General features: G+C 36.0%; 1 protein-coding gene and 1 non-coding gene across 2 annotated transcripts in view; one reads left to right on the top strand and one right to left on the bottom strand.

Annotated features, from left to right (window-relative positions):
• The first annotated feature begins 1,274 nt into the window (after positions 1-1,274).
• Positions 1,275-1,393, top strand: LOC114841184. Its single transcript, XR_003783048.1, has one exon. It is a non-coding gene; the product is annotated as a 5S ribosomal RNA (ribosomal RNA).
• A 6,501-nt stretch (positions 1,394-7,894) lies between these two features.
• Positions 7,895-18,146, bottom strand: part of LOC107037569 (tyrosine-protein kinase Dnt) — a 64,611-nt gene continuing 54,359 nt past the window's right edge. The window contains exons 4-8 of the mRNA XM_015256193.1: positions 17,016-17,201; positions 12,499-12,637; positions 12,113-12,405; positions 10,249-10,408; positions 7,895-8,818 (exon numbers count right to left, since the gene is read on the bottom strand). Of these exons, the coding sequence (XP_015111679.1) occupies positions 8,570-8,818; positions 10,249-10,408; positions 12,113-12,405; positions 12,499-12,637; positions 17,016-17,201 (1,027 nt within the window). The 3' untranslated portion in view covers positions 7,895-8,569. The remainder of the gene's footprint in view (positions 8,819-10,248; positions 10,409-12,112; positions 12,406-12,498; positions 12,638-17,015; positions 17,202-18,146) is intronic.

The raw sequence follows: 18,146 nt of genomic DNA, 5'->3' as shown, positions 1-18,146 counted from the left end.
AAATTCATTAACAAGGCACTTGCCTAACACCCTTTTGAGTGCCTTTCAAGTGACTACAACTCGGTCCCACAGGAGCTTTTGACTCCATTATATTATTATTAATCTTAATTACGGCATTCTCCCGATGAACATCGATCGATTCTTACGAAAACAAATTCGTATGCTGAAGGGTGTGATGATGGTAATCATGAGTGGATTGGAATAGATCTGATTCTTCTGATTCAACGGTAGTGAGGGTTTTATGGTACGAGACCGAACGCGCGCTACAGCGCGCTGTAATTGTAACAATCATAATTGAAAATCTCAAAATTAAATTAATCATGAATTAAATTTGCCGCCTCAGACAACTGGAATAAGCGTGACAGACTTGCGATATATTGATAGTTATCGACTTTAAGTGTATGTTCTTTTTAACTTCCCGACCCGAAGGGAGGAAGTTATTGTAATGACCCCGAAAATCGAATGTGGAAATTTAAGCATTTCTCCACGTTTCATGACCTTTGGAACCACTTCTGACCCTTTTCAGGTACCTGTCTGTATGTGTGGATGTGTGTATGTGTGTGCGTACGTCTGTGACAAAAATTTTGTGCCACGATTCCTCCTGAACAAACGATGCGATTTGATTTTTTTTTTTTAATCGCTGTATTTTCATGTGACTTGAACCTGATTAGATTATGGAGACGATCGTCTCAGCGTTTCTCCAGTTTTTTCCAAAAAACATTTGGAAAAAAGTCGAAAATTAGCGTTTTTTTGTAAACGAGACCATTTCTCCGTGCATAACGATGCGATTTCAAGTTTTTTTTGTTAGAAACGATGAATCTTGATATAACGCACAAATCATGGAATACTGGAAGACATTTAATCAGCAATTCACTAGCTTTTTTCGAAATCGATATACATTCAAGAAAGAATTTTACTTTTCTGATAAATTACATCTTTTCTCGATGCGGAATACGGCGATGTGTGTGCATGGGAGTGTGTGTGAGTGCGAGCACGCGCACGGATTTTCTTGTCTTCTATGGGTATTTCCTCGGAGAAATGTGAGAAAAAGATTGAATAAATACATAATAAAAAAATTAATGAAAGAAAAAACAAATGGTCGGGAAGTTATTGGTGCGACCCGTAATGGGTCACATCCAATGCCACCAACCCCTACCGGTCATACCCTAAAGAGGGAGCGCGCGAAGCGCGCGACCGGGCCTGATTTTTAGAATAGGAATGTTCACCAGACTAAGTTTTCTGAATAACTTCGAAACATTTGTTGGATATTTTTAGCCAACAGCTATATCACGCTGAAACCGCTAGTTCTCGTCCGATCACTAAAGCTAAGTAGCGTTGAGCGTGGTTAGTACTTGGATGGGTGACCGCTTGGGAACACCACGTGCCGTTGACCCTTTCTTTTTTGTTTATTGAGAATTATCAACAACACAAGTGATGAACTACGTAATTCCCCGCATTTTCGTTACTTTCGCAACTATAATAGTTAATGGTTCCTCCTCTGTTATTGGTCAGACAATGATGACAGTGAAAAAAATCGATGAATGGTTTATTTAAATTCATTTTTTTGTACGGTGAGTAGACGATGAATCTACTCCATGAAATTTCTACCATTTTCAACAGGTTCTATATCTCTATTGTTGATGCAGCCTACAAACTTTCAAAATATGCTCCGAACGATTTTCCAACGTTCGGTAATTCCCAGCCAACGGTCACATCACACTGAAACTGCTAGTTATCGTTCGATCATTGAAGCTAAGCAGCGTTTTAGGCATTACCTAATGACGCATTATCTAATCAATTCCTCTCTACTTATGATGTAGTTTGTTAGTTTGTTTTCGCTTCTCCCATTGCAATAATTGAATCATCAAATTCATAACATCATAAATCGCCGCGTTCGAGTGTTATTCGCGCACATATACACTGATGAAGAAACGAGTGAGTGTGCAATTAGGAGCGTATATTGAATGTCCGGCTCATTGTCGGTGCAGTTATAGTGCGCTGTCTGTGGTATTACGCAAAAAAATACCTCCTACAGGGTCGGGTAGTGATCTATCTCAAGTCTCGTTACCTTGAGGGGAAACAATCACATTAGAGATAGCTCTCGGTTAAGGGCAACTTAATTCTGCAGAATTTTCCTGACGATCTCAAATCTATTAGTATTATTTTATTTCGAGGCTTATGAGCTCACTTGGGTATTCATTCCTTTCAATATTCAACAATTAAGTTCGTCTCCTTCCGCCAAAGGTGATTGAAATCTGCGAAAAAAACATTCTTTATCATTGACAGGGGAACTGGTGCATATAATTATATTCGATATAATTTGAGATGTCCGTTTCTCCGAGAATTCATTGACGGTTCTAGGAAGCTCGAGAAAGGGTAAAAACGATACAGAGTCTTCTAGAAAGTTCGCGAATCATTTGGAAAACTCTAGAATTTTCCGATGCAGAATGTTCCAGAAGACTGGAATTTTCTGGAAATTTGTAGGAATTTTGTAATTAATTCAGAATCTGACTCTTCGGAAAATCACGAAAACTTCTAGAAAGTTACAAAAAAACTTTTTGTAGGGCCAATTGAGGATTATAAAAAAGGTCATGAGAAAAATTTTACTATCTCTCTTAGATGCTGAAATATTCATCAATTCACGGAGAGAAATGTTCAGTAAAAATTACGGAACTCACAATTCGCTCACCGATTACGGAATCGACTTAGAAAATTTAAGTGACGGTATCGTAATTTTTCACAGGAGATTCAAATAAAAATTGCGTGACGCTCTGGAAAAATTCCGTGAGAGTTCCGTAAAATTTCCTGTAACCACATTTCGCTCCGGAATTACGGAAAAGATGCGTAATTTTTACTGAATATTTCTCTTCATGAAAAACTGACCAAAAGTCAAAATCGACTTAACTTCATTTACCGCTTCGGTACTGAATTAGTTGTCCTGTAACGAAAAATAGGAAATTTCGGATTTGACAAATACAATGCTTCCGTTTGAAAGCAAAAATCATATTTTAATGTTTTTCGTTGCTTAGGCGGTTGTCACCAGAGACTATGGAGTTATCATGTTGAACACATTCTACATATTTCTGGTATTTCCAACCCTATTTCTGTACTGCTGGTTCGCAGAAATGTGTCAACAAAGAAGTGATGCTCTTGGCGATATTACCTACTCTGCTGAATGGATCACAAAAGACCCTAAAACTACGCGAAGCTTGATGTTTGTCATTCGCCAGACAAGAGTTCCGCTCAAATTTACTGCGGGTAAATTTTATGTATTTTCCGTGGTGTTCTTCAGAGAGGTAAATTTGTGATTAATTTCGATTGAGTATTTGAATTCAATAACGAAATACTATATATGCTGCACGGAGAGAAATTTTGGATAAAAATTACCCTACCGTTCTATAAAGATGTATCATGAGTCATCGTTTCCTCATTTCTGTCCCGAAATTTAGTAAAAATTAATATATGATGATCAAATTTTATTCTACGTTAGAGAAATTTTATCCTAACGCATAATAAATTTTACCCTTCCCGTCCAATAATTTTTATGTAGATAACAACGAAAATTCTAGAGCGGTTGGTAAATTTTACCCTACCGGCACGGTAATTTTTATTTTTATCAGGATAAAATTTCTCTAACGTAAACTAAAATTTGATCATCATATATTGATTTTTACTAAATTTCGGGATAGAAATGAAGAAGCGATGACTCATGATAGACTTTTATACAACGGTAGGATAATTTTTATCAAAAATTTCTCTCCGTGTGTATTCAATTTGTATTGCAGTATACCCTCACATCAATATCATACTTATCAGTCCTTGTTACCGTCAAATTGAAAAAGTGAGGGAGAGTTTGAGTAGTCAATCCTTCCATGAAATGTTGTGTACTCTGCGCGTGGCTTTTCAAAGAAGAAATTTTGGAATTTATTACACAGAAATGTAGATTTTCATCATAAGGTCAGAAAAAAGTTTTCAGACGAGTGTGAGGGTTGCAGAGGGGGGCGAAGCCGAGAATTGCAATCACACGAGTCAGAAAGTTTTCCCCGGTCGTTATGTCTCTTTCGAACAGTGTGATGGAAGAAAATTCTCGGATTAGGCTTATTTCATGCATAAATTAGGAAAAAATTGGCCCGGTGGCTTGGCGCAGTGCGTAAGTTTGTTGCCTCACATGCGAAAGATTCCGAGTTCAAATCCCGGCCGGGTAGAATGGTGCGATATAACCATTTAAAGTCTTGATCATCATCGCAGTATACCCTAACCGGGTCGAAGCGATGGAAAATAACGATTAAAGAAAAATTATAAATTAGGAAAATTTATACTCGGTGCCCGGATTTTTTTCCCCGTAAAAAGTACCCGGAAGAAAAATCCCCGGAAAAATTTTCCCCTGGAAACTTTTTCATTTTTATTCAATGGAATACCCATTCTTTTGTTGAAGACGAGAATTTACGATTTTGAAAAAAAACTGTAGTTAGAAAATTGGACGCCCTGGACTACTTTTAGCATTTTAAGCGCCTGCAGGGTAAACGAACAATAGACAATTAATTTGTTTGCACTAATTATTAGTTTTTAGGCATATATCGATCTGTAATGTATGAGAAATCTAATTCCAATATCCGGCGGCTTTTAACTCATAGCAGTTTCCCCTTAACCCTAGATTGGTCAGCCTGCTGCGCGTCGTTTTTCTTTAATTACAATTGACTGGCTAACCGGAAAAATTCAAAAAAAATTTGACTTTGTCAATTGAAGTGTCTGAAAAATTGTAGTAGTTTTTAGAACAATATATTTCCCAAAATTCCTAAAGAAAACAAATCATTTCGGACAGATGAATTATTTTTTCCCATGTTAAATGAAATTGCCCATGACGCGGCGTTGCCGGAAACTCGCTAAACGCACCCGGGCAGTGTAGAGTGAACTCGGCAACGCTAAAACCTAAATAACACGGCGGGGAATCCCAGCGGAGGTGACCAATCGCAGGGTCGCGTTTGGTGTCTCGTATTTAGAAGCATTGATGAAAGTATTAAGTTTTTCTACTAAATTTTTTCCTGCGTGACGCTAAACGGCTCAGCTGGAATATATATTACTATTTCAGCACAACTACTTACAAAGATTTCAACGAAGAAAAAGATCCAAGTACTTGAAAATGCTTAATCGATGGACAACTAAATACTCCAATGAATATGTTACCCAAAGCGCACTGACTCCACCCTCCACTAAATTTTAGCGGGTAATTACCTGTTTATCCGTCATCGGATTTCTTTTCACACGTCGGTTAGTCCTCATCCCCCACATCCCGTTTCCCAAGCGTCTCGTATTTAGAGGCATTGATGAAAGAAATGTAGCAACTAATGTACCGTGACTAATCGCCCTGAAGGGGAGAAGGGCAATACCCAGGATACAATTACGAGATCCGGACGCAGACTATCGAAAAAATAGACAAGACCAAGTGCACAATATCGATGTACATGGCACACGAATCAACCGGAAAATGAGGGGGATGCGTTTCCGCCATAAATCATCCCACACCACGATCGATCACATTCTGTTTTTCCTTTTAAAGTTTTCTGAGACAAAAGAGTAAGAGTGATTAGTGGATTTCGTTGGAGCCTACTGGATCGTGAATTGCGAATGAGGGAGTGAAGGTCTTGAAGCCGAGATCGTTTGTCATTTTAAACAAGACGTCAAGCAGAATCATCATTAATTCTCGGGGTATTTCTTCAAGACAAGATTCCCTTCGAAAATGTGTATAAAATTATAAGAGTCAACTGGGACATGACTTATCTCATAGTTTGACGAATTATTTCCTAGAATTCATTGGGGGGGAGAGTTTAAAATAATTTCACCTTTTTTCTTCGTAAACATGATTTTATACGCACTTGTATTCTGGTGAGACGGAAATAACACTGGGAGGTAGAGGAGAAAAAAATGCAAAAATCGGAGATTTATGTCTTCCCCCCAAGGCTGTTTTCGGCTCGCCTGGTAGTGAATTAAATACGTTTTGAAGAATAAAAAATATTTGATGGGGAGATATTTATAATTATGTGATTCTCGTGATGAGAGGTTTATGGTGGAAATGTACTTGGTAAACTGAATTAATTCGAGGGGAGTGAGACAATGAGAGGAAACGTGGTTGGAAGCATCATTTAATTCATAACAATTAATTACATAATAATATTCCGATACAATTTTTAGTCTCCAATCCTCAATTTCTGTCATTTATTTTTATCATTCCGTGAATAGACAAGAATAGAAAGCGAATTTATGGGTATTCTTCGAGTATTCGAAATAATACATGGATTTTAAAACTTTCCAGAGACATTGAAAAATTAATTTTTTAGGTCTTCCTGCCCATTTTTTTGCATTTTTTGAATTTCTTCTCACTGAATATAAATAATCCTCTAATACTCAGAGGAAGAAAGAAAGAGATTCGAAGTTCCGGCTGATATAAAAGAAGAATTAAAAAAATCCATTTTCTAGCCGATTATCACTCTTTGATTCGTTTTTCACTCCCTTCTCATAATAATAATAACTGGAATCCGGCCATAGAAATGAGGAGTAGCGATATCCTATTACCATACGAAGAAAAACATGCATTTTGAAAATTTTCAGGAATACATGGAGAGATTTTCCTATAACCCAAATGAGATTTCGAATGACTTTTGTTTTGTGTTTGTTTTGATCACAAAAAAAACACTTTTCATTGATCTTTAACATAATTCCTGTCGATTCAATGTTGTAACTTGTGAATTAAGGAAAAAAAATATATATAATAAGAATGAGAATGGATAAAATTAAATTAATCTAATTGTGAAGAGAGAAAGGGAAAAAAATAAAATAAAATAGTATAAGGCCCGGTTGCACCAGCTCCGGGTAAAGAAAACGTCAGATTAGAAAAAAAGTAAATTTGGATGTTCGATGGATTATTGTACCCGGGAGAGTATCTTAAATTTATCACAGGAACAAAAAAATAAAATTTAATCCCAGGGTTAAATCAGCCCTAATTCAAATGGGGCTACAGGATAAATAAAAAATCATTTTTCGGGTTAAATATTGAAAAATCATGACCCCTATGATATAATAGACCCCGAGGATAAATTTTACCCTGGGGTTTATTTGGATAACAGGACTTGGTGCAACCGGGCCTAAATTAATCTACTCGCTATTTCGCTATATTGGTTCGCTAATCAAATAATTATTCACCTCGAGAAAATTATCATTTCCGATGAAATTCATCAGACTTTTTTGTAGCTGAGAAAATTTCAGACAAAATGTCTTTCAACATTTTTTCCTAAACTCTGTCATTATCATGAAAATAATGAAAACGAGACACAGCTCCTGCGATTAGCTCTCCATTTTACTTCAATAATTATCGTAATGAGAGGTTTATAATTGAACTATACTTGATAAACTGAATTAATTCAAGGGGAGTGAGACAACAATAAGAGGAAACGTGGTTGGAAGCATCATTCAATTCATAACAATTAATCAAACAAATAATTTCTTATCTCAAGAAAATTATAGTTTTCAAGGAAGTTCATTACACTGTTTCTGTAGCTGAAAAAATTTCAGGCAAACATCTTTTTGCAGGAATTGAAGGTGGTGTGGGAAGGTTCAATTCACTCACCAATGCGATTTAACAAACTAATCACAGTATTTTCTCAAGACGTTAGAAATATGTATAAAAGTAAACACAGAATTGATTCGACATAACGTTCGTAACCAACTGTGGGTTTGAGGTGTCTCTGGATTAGCAAGACAACCGAATTCCGTAAACGGAATAAATCAGAAATATACGTACGTGACACGATGAATGCAAGTGAGAATTCATAGCGCTCATTCTAGTTTGTTATGGAAAAAGTGAAGGAATGTATTATAGAAAATGAATAAACACTTATTATCACATTGAAATCCATTCATTTTATTTCAATATAGCGTATACATTTATATATATATCTGTTCACTATATACAATCTTTGATGGGTTTTGGTTAAACAACCTTGCTATGTAAACTATGTACAAAAATACAAAAAATTGGCACATTGGATACCTACAAACATTGTGGCAAGCGAATTATTAATGTATATCACTCTATCACAATCATGTCAAAGATTCCATAATTCTTCACATCATCTAATCTGTTCAGATCATCTGAACTCTGTTCATGGCATTAACATTTCGCTTTACTCAGCAGTATTTAATTGTAATACTTGGTATTTGGATATGCTCGGCAGTGATAACTTTGTAATCTCAATTGCAAAGCTTTACTTGATACTTTAGCCTCTAATTTTGAATATGTCAAACATTCTGTCCTTTATAATTACAATCTAACGTTTAAAAAACAATGGAAATCCTCATTTCATTCTTAAAATCAAAGTAACAGTGATATCATCTCTCTGAGGAGTTAAAAATACATCTCAATAAGTACCAATTCGACTATTTACAACAGAATCTTTAAGGTGAAAACAAATAATGTCTGGAGATAAATTCGAACACAACCAGTCTTCTATGCATCAAGGGGGGAAAATTGAGTTTTCAACGCTTGCTGCAGTTTACTCTGTAAAGCTTATTCAATTCAAACGTATCTAGTTAACTGTGTGTGAAACTCTTGGAGGCAGACAATGAGCTGAGAGAATGTTGGCCTCTCGTCTGGTGACATGGCCCAACAATACGCCATGACAGCAAACAACTCGTCTGGACAGTTTATCGGTTGTGCGAGTCTGTAACCATTTCTGAGGTAAGAGGCCATCTCAAATGGATCTACTTCTACGTATGGTTGTTGAGCGAGAGTTGTCAATTCCCAGAGGAGAACACCAAAGGCCCACTGAAAACATATGGAAACCAAATTCAAGATATTTTTACGATTTATTTTAGTCTATTGTTCGATTGAAGTCACGTTTTTTTTTGTAATAAACGGGGATAATTTTTTTCTTCGTTGAGAATTTGGTAGATAGATGAATTTTGGTCATTCTTGCTTCGAATAGGAATTCGGAGGATTACGTATCCCCCATTTTACTTGCGCTCAGAGGGAAAAATATTTTGATATGATATTCTTCGTATAAGATACTAGATGCTTTCCATTTTTCATGATCATTTGAGTGCGATTCCTGATGTGAAATACGAATGTTTGATTAGAAGGTATTGTTATCTTTCAAAATAACTATTTAAAAACACGGAATGTTAGTGTATTGATAGGGACGAACGAGACAAAATGGAGACTTTTATTAGGATTTTGGTTTTCATGAAAATTGGGTTAAATTTTGTTTTGTTTTGTCTATCTATCCATCCAAGAAATAGACGTATAACACATCGTGCTACTGCACGACTCAACAGACGGAGAAAAGTAGATATTTTATCAAGTATTATAACTGATGTGTTTAATTTTTTTTATTAAATGTAACGAGCGGTCGCTCATTTTGAAATTCGATTGGTGTGCAATTAAATTCTAGTAATTTCTGCAATATCTCAACTCCATTCTCACTGAATTCTAGTCAACCCTTTTGTCGAGTATCTCGGACGGAGAATACGAAACAAAAAACATTCAAGCCAGAAAATGGGGGTATCACTGGCACTGATTCAGGCCTAGTATCTTATATGAAAGTATCTTGTACGGAAAGTGGAGTGTAGTTAGTGTTGTAAAGCAATAAACTTTTCCAATATTTCAGACCATTCGGAAACCCGCCATCGATATAGTAGCGAAGTGGTAAAACGGTATAAAGCATTGTTGACTATTGACTAGTTTTCAATGAATATCTCCATTAGATTCGGAAATATTCCTCAAAAACTCAACTGAGAGATAAGCCGAATCGTTTTACCACTTCGCTACTGAATGTATTGATGGCGACAAAAATCCGACATCACTCAGCGACATTCGCACTGTCATATGGTCGCCGTCCACTGCTTTTTTTATTCTCTGTCTCTTATCCATAGCAGTTATCTTTATTTGCTTTATCTTATTTTTTCACTCATTGATATGAAATATCACAAAAAATATAAATTAGATGATGAATCACATTCTCACTCATCTTTCCAAAGAAGTTGAAAACAAAAATCGCCAAAATTCTCCACCAAATATTTCTCATACTCCCTTCAATCTATTCAATCATTGCTTACAATGACTATAACATTTTCATTTCCAATCAAGTGTCAAAAAAAATCTGATGAATGGTCATAAACACATCATTCTCATTCCCCCTTTCTTCGAAGATTAAAATTGATTTATGGATAGAGATTTTGTGTTCTTTGTTAACTCACCACATCAGAGGTTGTGGTGAAGGTTTTACTGAGAAGACTCTCAATAGCCAGCCACTTTATTGGACGGTTCTCGTTATCGCCGAGGCAATGATAGTCTTGCGGAAAGAGATCTCTCGCCAGGGCATTGTCAGTGATCTGTACTCTCAGGTCATCGTCAACACTAAAACAGAAATAAAACGAAAAAAAATCACTTTAATTGACTTCAATTCATGAAACGATTAAATGTCCAATTAAATTCTATTAGATTGTTCCATTGATTTTATTCAATTTCAATGAATGGGACGGGATAATTGGATTATACGAGTACGTGATTGCAATGAATTCACGCGATTTTCAAGGGAAAATAATCCAACCGGAAGCAGAAGAGCAAAAAGAGTGGAACGAATATTTGAGAAGAATGGGAGGGATTCAATTTAATTTTTTGATTTCAATCACGCCACAGTGAACGCATTCATGGAAGCTTTCTCCCGTTATTATACAATGCAATGAATTAAATTATGCCTGATAAACCCAATTTTTGCGGTAGGTTTTAGCGCGACAGTGGGATTTTCATGAGGACCGTTTGGTATAACGAAATAAGAGCTACAAAAATCCTTTCTGAAAAAAGTAAGTACAACCGCCTAACAAACAAAAGAGAATTGAATACCATTCTATGAAACGTGAATAAATGAATCGTAATTCTTAAAATCATTTGGGTCAGGGAAAAATAGAATTACTCAACTTTGTTAATGATTAGAATTAATAGCTAGAATTATGAGATTATCTCGCACTTTTGACTTTAACGATAGGAGAATCTGAATTCAATCTAGTGAAAATGACGATCTTTTTTTTCACTTGGAACAAATAATATTGATATCCAAATACTAAATTTCTGATATAAATAAAAAGAAGCTGTGACTCGATATTTCAAATTAGATAAACAATAAATTGATTGAGTTATTAAATGAAAGTTGATATCAATAGAAATATTCGGATTGAGGTGGTGCTCAATCGGCAGTTGAGTATTATCCATAATAATTAATTTAAAACTGCCAAAATAACACGGAGTCTTATGAGAAAATAAATTTTTCGAGGGTAGAGAGGGGATTGTAAATTCGTTCTTAACAAAAAATATTGGCAATATCTTTGATCTGGGCGTATGCCTCGAACGAATGAAGAAAGTAAAGCGGTTTTCATGAGTACAATGTCTTGCGTCGAATTTTCATGAAAACCGCCTAACAAACTAAAGAGAATAGAATACCGTTCTATGAAACGTGAATAACCATAATTATTCAAATCATTTAGCTCAGAGGAAAATATAATGATTCAACGTTCTTAATATTGCGTTTACTAAAGGTTTTCTTCGAACAAAGTTGATTAGAATTAATAGTTAGAATTATGAGATTATTTCACATTTTTGACGTTAAAGATAGGAGAATCTGAATCCAATGTAGTGAAATTGGGACATATGATTGTCACCGGTCGCATTGCGTTTTGCACTGAGAATGATTATAAACAATTGACTAAAAAAAGGAATATCGAATCTGACAGGAAAAAATGCATAATAAAAGGGCATTATTAAGAATAACTGGAGTTTCGCATAAAATATAGAGATTAAAACGTTTGCATTATGAAATGAACTTCTCGATTTTCCACAAATTTTCCAATAAAAAAAAATAAGTTTACGTATTTCATCATGTAACGCAACAAAAAATGTCTTGCAATGTATCACGAAATATTTCCGTGAAACTCCTCTCGTTTCTCCCCTTTACACCCACATTTTACGTCTCTAAAGGACTAAATCTCGAGTGTGAATTTCCCACGAAATAGCTGCCCTTCAAAACTGAAATGGAAAAAGTTGAAGTGAAAAAATGTCTCAACTTACACGCAATTTCTCGCCGCTAAATCCCGGTGTACGAGTCGCTTTCTGTGTAGATATTGTACACCCTTGGCAGCTTGAAGAGCCATCTCAACTACTTCCTGAGTGGTTAGAGCCCTCGGTGGGCCCTCACTGCTCTGTTTGCACCTCAGCAAAAACCTCTTCATGTTCCTATATCCAGTGTGTGGATAGAGTAAAAATGGTGCACTCCTGTCCTCAATTGAGACACCCAGCACTGGAAGTAGAGCTGGATGACTCAATCCGTAGAGTGCCAAGCCCTCCCGGAGGAGCAGGGCGACCTAGTGAGATAAAATTCGATGTGTCAGTATCGAGGGGGGAAAATTGCTTCGGAAGGAGGGAAAAAAGTTTTAGGTATCAGCGAAATTACTCACCTGGGATTGAGAGGCATGCTCTGCTGCGGTTTTCACCAGAACTTCTCGGGGTGTTGTTGCACCCTCCTCGTGGTAACTGCCTCGGTAAACCCGGCCAAACGTTCCTTCCATCTCGATGCTTAAAAGACGCACTCGACATCTGGAAAAAGAAGAAGAGAGAAATTTTACTGCTGACGATTCTCTTTTTCTCCTCGAACGCTTTTTCGCTGTTTCGGATCGTTTGTCTTGTGGATTTTATTGGTTTCATTGCCATGAAAAATATGTATGGGAGAGAGCGAGGCAGAATGGAACACCAGGAAAAATGACTATTTAACGGAATTCGGAAATTTTTTTCTGTTTCTAGTTGAGGGTCAAATGGTTCTGAGGGTCAACCGACCCGTTAGGAGATTCGGAATTGAGATTCAAATGGTTCGGAAGGTCAATCAACCCTTAAGAACTTCTTGAGGAAAAGTATATCCCCAGAAAACGGGGTTTTCGTACGATGTTTATATATATTTTTATAGATAAGGTTTATAATATTCCTCAGCTATTGAAAAAAATTCTAACCAGCTGTGCTAGACAGTTTAGGAGATCGTAAATGATAAAATCGTCATGAAAAATAATAATAAAATAATCATAATAATAGGAGAAACGATCTAGGGGAGAGTGCGGCAAAATGCAACAGTCGAAAAACGACTGTTTTATAAAATTCAAGTGAAAAACCAAGCCCGGTCCCCGGTCCCGCCTTCGGCGGCCTCGTCTCCGACTCACGTGCCTCGTGCGCCTGTACTCCACCAGCGTTGAATTCAGCACTCGACGCCGAAGCGCGTATACTATTTTTTATTGCGAAAAGCCCGTGAGGGTTGGGGGTGGGGGCGTGNGTTTTATTAAATTTTTTTTTTGTCAACTTTTGGTTATCAACTGTTTTTATTCTTGGTAGTACTGATGAGAATAATAATTTTCCATTTAGCAGACTGGAAAATTATTGAGAAGTTTTGAAGGGAGAAGATTTTGTCAATGGATTAATTGAAACGAAAATGAAACAGCAAAATCTAAAGTTCAGAGCAAGTCCCAATAAAATTCTTTTTTGGCAATTTTCAACTAGCGATTTTGTTGGCCCAAACAAGACTTGTTTGACAACATGTTTGTTTTTCTCTCAGTGTATGCTTCATTTTGCCCCGCTGTTTCATTTTCCCCATTCTCCCCTACAGCACTTTTTTTCATGTTTACGAGTGTTCATTATGCAATTACTTTTTGTTATCGGCGTTTAATGTTTGAAAATATTGAAAAATCTCACAAATTTGCCAATATTAATGGTAATAATATTGATATCTTCAATATGAGAGATATTTTACAGATTTTTCGGTTCCCGTCAAACCCCAGGGAATCCCCAGCGTCCCCAGTGTGCCTCATCAATCTTCATTATTCCACGACACGTGCGCAGTGGTTTCTTCATTGAGAATCATAGGACATTACGTCACGTATGCCCCCAAAGCTCTCTGATCATCAAAGAGGGATTCCGTGTTGTCGAAAAATAGGAACATCGTGGGGGAGTGTTGATAGTTTGTGTAAATACGTGTGAGAAGAATCTACGGGGCTGGTCTATTTTTGATTTGTAGGGTAAATTTTCTTTATTTACAAGAGATTCATCACTTGTTGACCAGTTGAAGGAGTAAATCACTGTAAGAACTCAATGATTAAGAAGTGTAGTGGACATATTCAAATTATCGACATCAGGTAAAAATTTATTAAATGGATTAGGAGATGATGACAATCTGTCGAAATATGAAAAATAGACCAAAGGCCAAGAGGTGGGTTGGAGACGGTGCTAGAGAGTCAGATCGGCCTCGTGCTCCCTGACCACGGAACTGACTGTGTCTCGGTTCATTGTCATGAAACTTGCAAGTATAAAACTAAATTAAAACAATTGGGTACTCAGTATTGTTGTGGATTGCGGAGAAGAGCAACTGTGGACTGATAAAACGAAAAGATGTATTCTTATTATTTATATTAATCTCGTTTGAGTAATCAAAGACAGGCTTATAATACAGGCACTAGTTATTACTAGTAAAACCACGTGCACTGATAGAAAGGATCAGTTATTGTTAACGAATGGATTTGGTTGGAGACGAGAGTCTATTCGGTCTCACCAAATATTCATTCGTTAACAGTTAGCGAATCTCGTTTGGAATAAATGAATCAGTCCATCAGTGTGGGGAATGATGAATTTTAATATTCTACGTCTCGATTTTCGATGCAATAATTTTATATAATATTGGTACTATAATGACACGGGTTATATTAATAATTTTCAATATTCTAATTGCGACAACTTTATTCTGTATATTTCTGTCTTTAATTGACTCAATGAATATTGTGTGGTGGTGGTCTATTCGGTCTCACCAAATATTCATTCGTTAACAGTTAGCGAATCTCGTTTGGAATAAATGAATCAGTCCATCAGTGTGGGGAATGATGAATTTTAATATTCTACGTCTCGATTTTCGATGCAATAATTTTATATAATATTGGTACTATAATGACACGGGTTATATTAATAATTTTCAATATTCTAATTGCGACAACTTTATTCTGTATATTTCTGTCTTTAATTGACTCAATGAATATTGTGTGGTGGTGGTCTATTCGGTCTCACCAAATATTCATTCGTTAACAGTTAGCGAATCTCGTTTGGAATAAATGAATCAGTCCATCAGTGTGGGGAATGATGAATTTTAATATTCTACGTCTCGATTTTCGATGCAATAATTTTATATAATATTGGTACTATAATGACACGGGGTACATTAATAATTTTCAATGTTCTAATTGCGACAACTTTATTCTGTATATTTCTGTCTTTAATTGACTCAATGAATATTGTGTTCAAGATTTATTTGTGATGAATAGTTGGCTGGTTGATACGATGACTATATTTGTGCTAATTTTATATATAATATATTGAATCAAAACTAATATTGAGCTGAATGTTCGACTTTTAGTTGTAATTCAGTAGCGAAGTGGTCAATTGTTTCAAGTCAACTTAGTCTTTAGTTGAGTTTTTCAGAAATATTTTCGAATTTAAGGGACATAGCGAAATGTTCACAATAACCTTTTTTGTAGAGCGAATTGAGTGCTACTAAAAAGGCTATGAGAAAAAATTTTCTATCTCCTTTGGATTCCGAGATATTCATTGAAAGCTGGCCAATAGGCAGAATCGACTTAAACCGTTTGACCACTTCGCTACTGAATTTACAGTTTTCTTATCTCTGCGGTTATGATGATCCATTTATTCAATGTACTGAGAGAGATTTTTAGGAGATGAAAATTTTGTGTGAATTTTCGGATTCAAAATCATTCAATTTGCGAAACCAAACTAAAAATCATTACAGAAGAAAATAATCATCGCCTGCTAGTTGAGAAACTAAAAATTTTCATATTCGTTCTCTTATCTGTCTTCTCTGTAAATATACATTGCATTCAATTCCTCATGAGCACTCGAGCACGTTTGCATTTGCTGATCGATTGGTACAGGAGTTGTATGAAGATAAAATCAGAATTGAGTGGTAAACCAAGCAGCGAGCAAAAGAGATGGCTGTGAGGGGTAGGGGGATCGTATGTACAAGCGCAGGAGTGGTTGAAACGTGACTTCTCGACTGTCACTTGAGGCAGGCCCGGTGGACTCACTGCAATATCAGGAACTTTTTCTCCTACAACGGACACTCGACCCAGAAAATCTATTGTTGGCTCGACATCAAAGAATATTTTCTCTTCAACTTATTTTTTCTTCTTTCACCATTTTTTCTACAGTGGCACAGACTGTTTTGGCTTTTTTTTTGTGATGATTTTTTTTCTCTGTATTCTTGTACAAATGTCAAGGGAAGATGGATTTCAAACGAAATGGAAAAACATTGTCGCTGATTTATACCTTTGAACTGAGTAATTTCTTGAAAGTTGGAGGGCTTGTGGCACGGGATAATTGATCGTATTTTTAGATTGAATATTTTTGCCTGAGTTTTATTTATTCACGACTGGATTTTTTTTCTATTCTGGGGATTCTAGTTCACTCGAAATTTTTTCTTTGGTACTTCATCTGTTGTGGGGATTCTCCTCGACAAATTACTCCCGTTTAGATGACATTCTTTTACATGTTAATTATCGTCATGTGGGATTAATTTAAGTTTAGAAATGAATCTTTTTCTTTAAATAGACAAATAAATGATTAAATATGCAGACTATCTCGGAAATATTTCTAAAAGCAATAAATTTGGAAGAAAATGTCAATGATTTTTTTTTATAGATAATAATTTTTAATAGTAATCAACTAATAGATTTATCAAAATTTTATGCTCTATGGAGGTTTAAAAAAATACTTCTCGTCACCTTCAAAGTCATTTAGGCTCATTTTGGATCAGTGGATTGCCCCTCCCCCCCGTTCCTAAGTCAAACTGAATGTCAATTTTCTAAAAATTATTACTAAAACAGTGTTGTCTATAAAATTTTTTTTTTTTTCACAGTGCATTAAATCGAATTGTTACCTTTGAACAGTGATTTCCTGAATTCTCTCGTGCAACTCTCGACTGGGGCGATCATCAAGACGCCTGTAGCTCGTAGCGGAAGCGCAGGATGGTGGTGGTGGTGTTTCCGGTGACAAGAACGTCTGCGCTGGTCCAATTCCGGTCCCCCTTTCAACACTACAGGCTGAGTTCAAGCCCCTGCTCTCCCTAAACGATGAAAAAAATGACAAAACCGAACGATTTATTACCCGCCGCTTTTGTTTCCCACAATAAAACTAAAAAAGGTAGTTAAAAAAAAAAGTACGAGGAATATCTCGAATAGAAAATGAGAGGTCGAACATGGCGGATATCCGGAAAGAATGGAGAAAGTAAGGTGGTTTTCATAAGTACAATCGTCTTGCGTCGAATTTTCATGAAGCCCGCCTAGCAAACAACAGAGAATTGAATACCGTTCTATGAAACACGAATAAATGAATCGTAATTGTCCACTTTGTTGACCCTACACTGTTAGAATTGTTTTGAAATTTCATGGAAGATATTATAGTAGATCTCATGAGAGTGACATTGAATCGGATTTAGGGAAAAAATGGTCATGAAATTTGAAGTTTTAAGAAGAATTCACGGAAATTCATGAGTTTTCAGTGCGAGTGAAATGGAAATTTCACAATTTGATTGAATTTTCAGTGGAACATGAATATTCATAAACAAAATGACATCAATTTTCAATTTTTCCCTGAATTTTCTGGATTTTTCAGAATTTTTACAGAATAATTGATCTGAAAAATCTAGTATTTTATTGATTTCCCGATCATTTGAACAAAAAATCAACGGAATATTTGATTTTTCAATATCAAGATTTCCTGAAATTGAAGTGGAACTTGAACACGATAAAAATATTCGGCATCTGGCACGGAAAATTCAGACGAAAATTTTTGAACAGTGTAGTGTGGCCACTAAACGCAACCCTGCGACTCTGGTCAACTCCCGCGGGGATTCCCCGTGTTATTTAGACTCTAACGTTGCCGAACTCAAGATCCGATCAATTAGCCCCTCATGTATAGATATTCCAAATTTTTATTTTTTTCCTCATTGAAGTAGTTTTGAAGAAAATTGCGAGCTAATAAAAAATATTTGCTAGTTAGTACTTTTTTT

Source organism: Diachasma alloeum, unplaced genomic scaffold (genome assembly GCF_001412515.2).
Source record: "Diachasma alloeum isolate Michigan unplaced genomic scaffold, Dall2.0 Dall_scaffold_00256, whole genome shotgun sequence".
NCBI lineage: Eukaryota > Metazoa > Arthropoda > Insecta > Hymenoptera > Braconidae > Diachasma > Diachasma alloeum.
The sequence above is the reverse complement of the archived record's forward strand: the minus strand, read 5'-3'. Positions and strand labels throughout refer to the sequence as shown.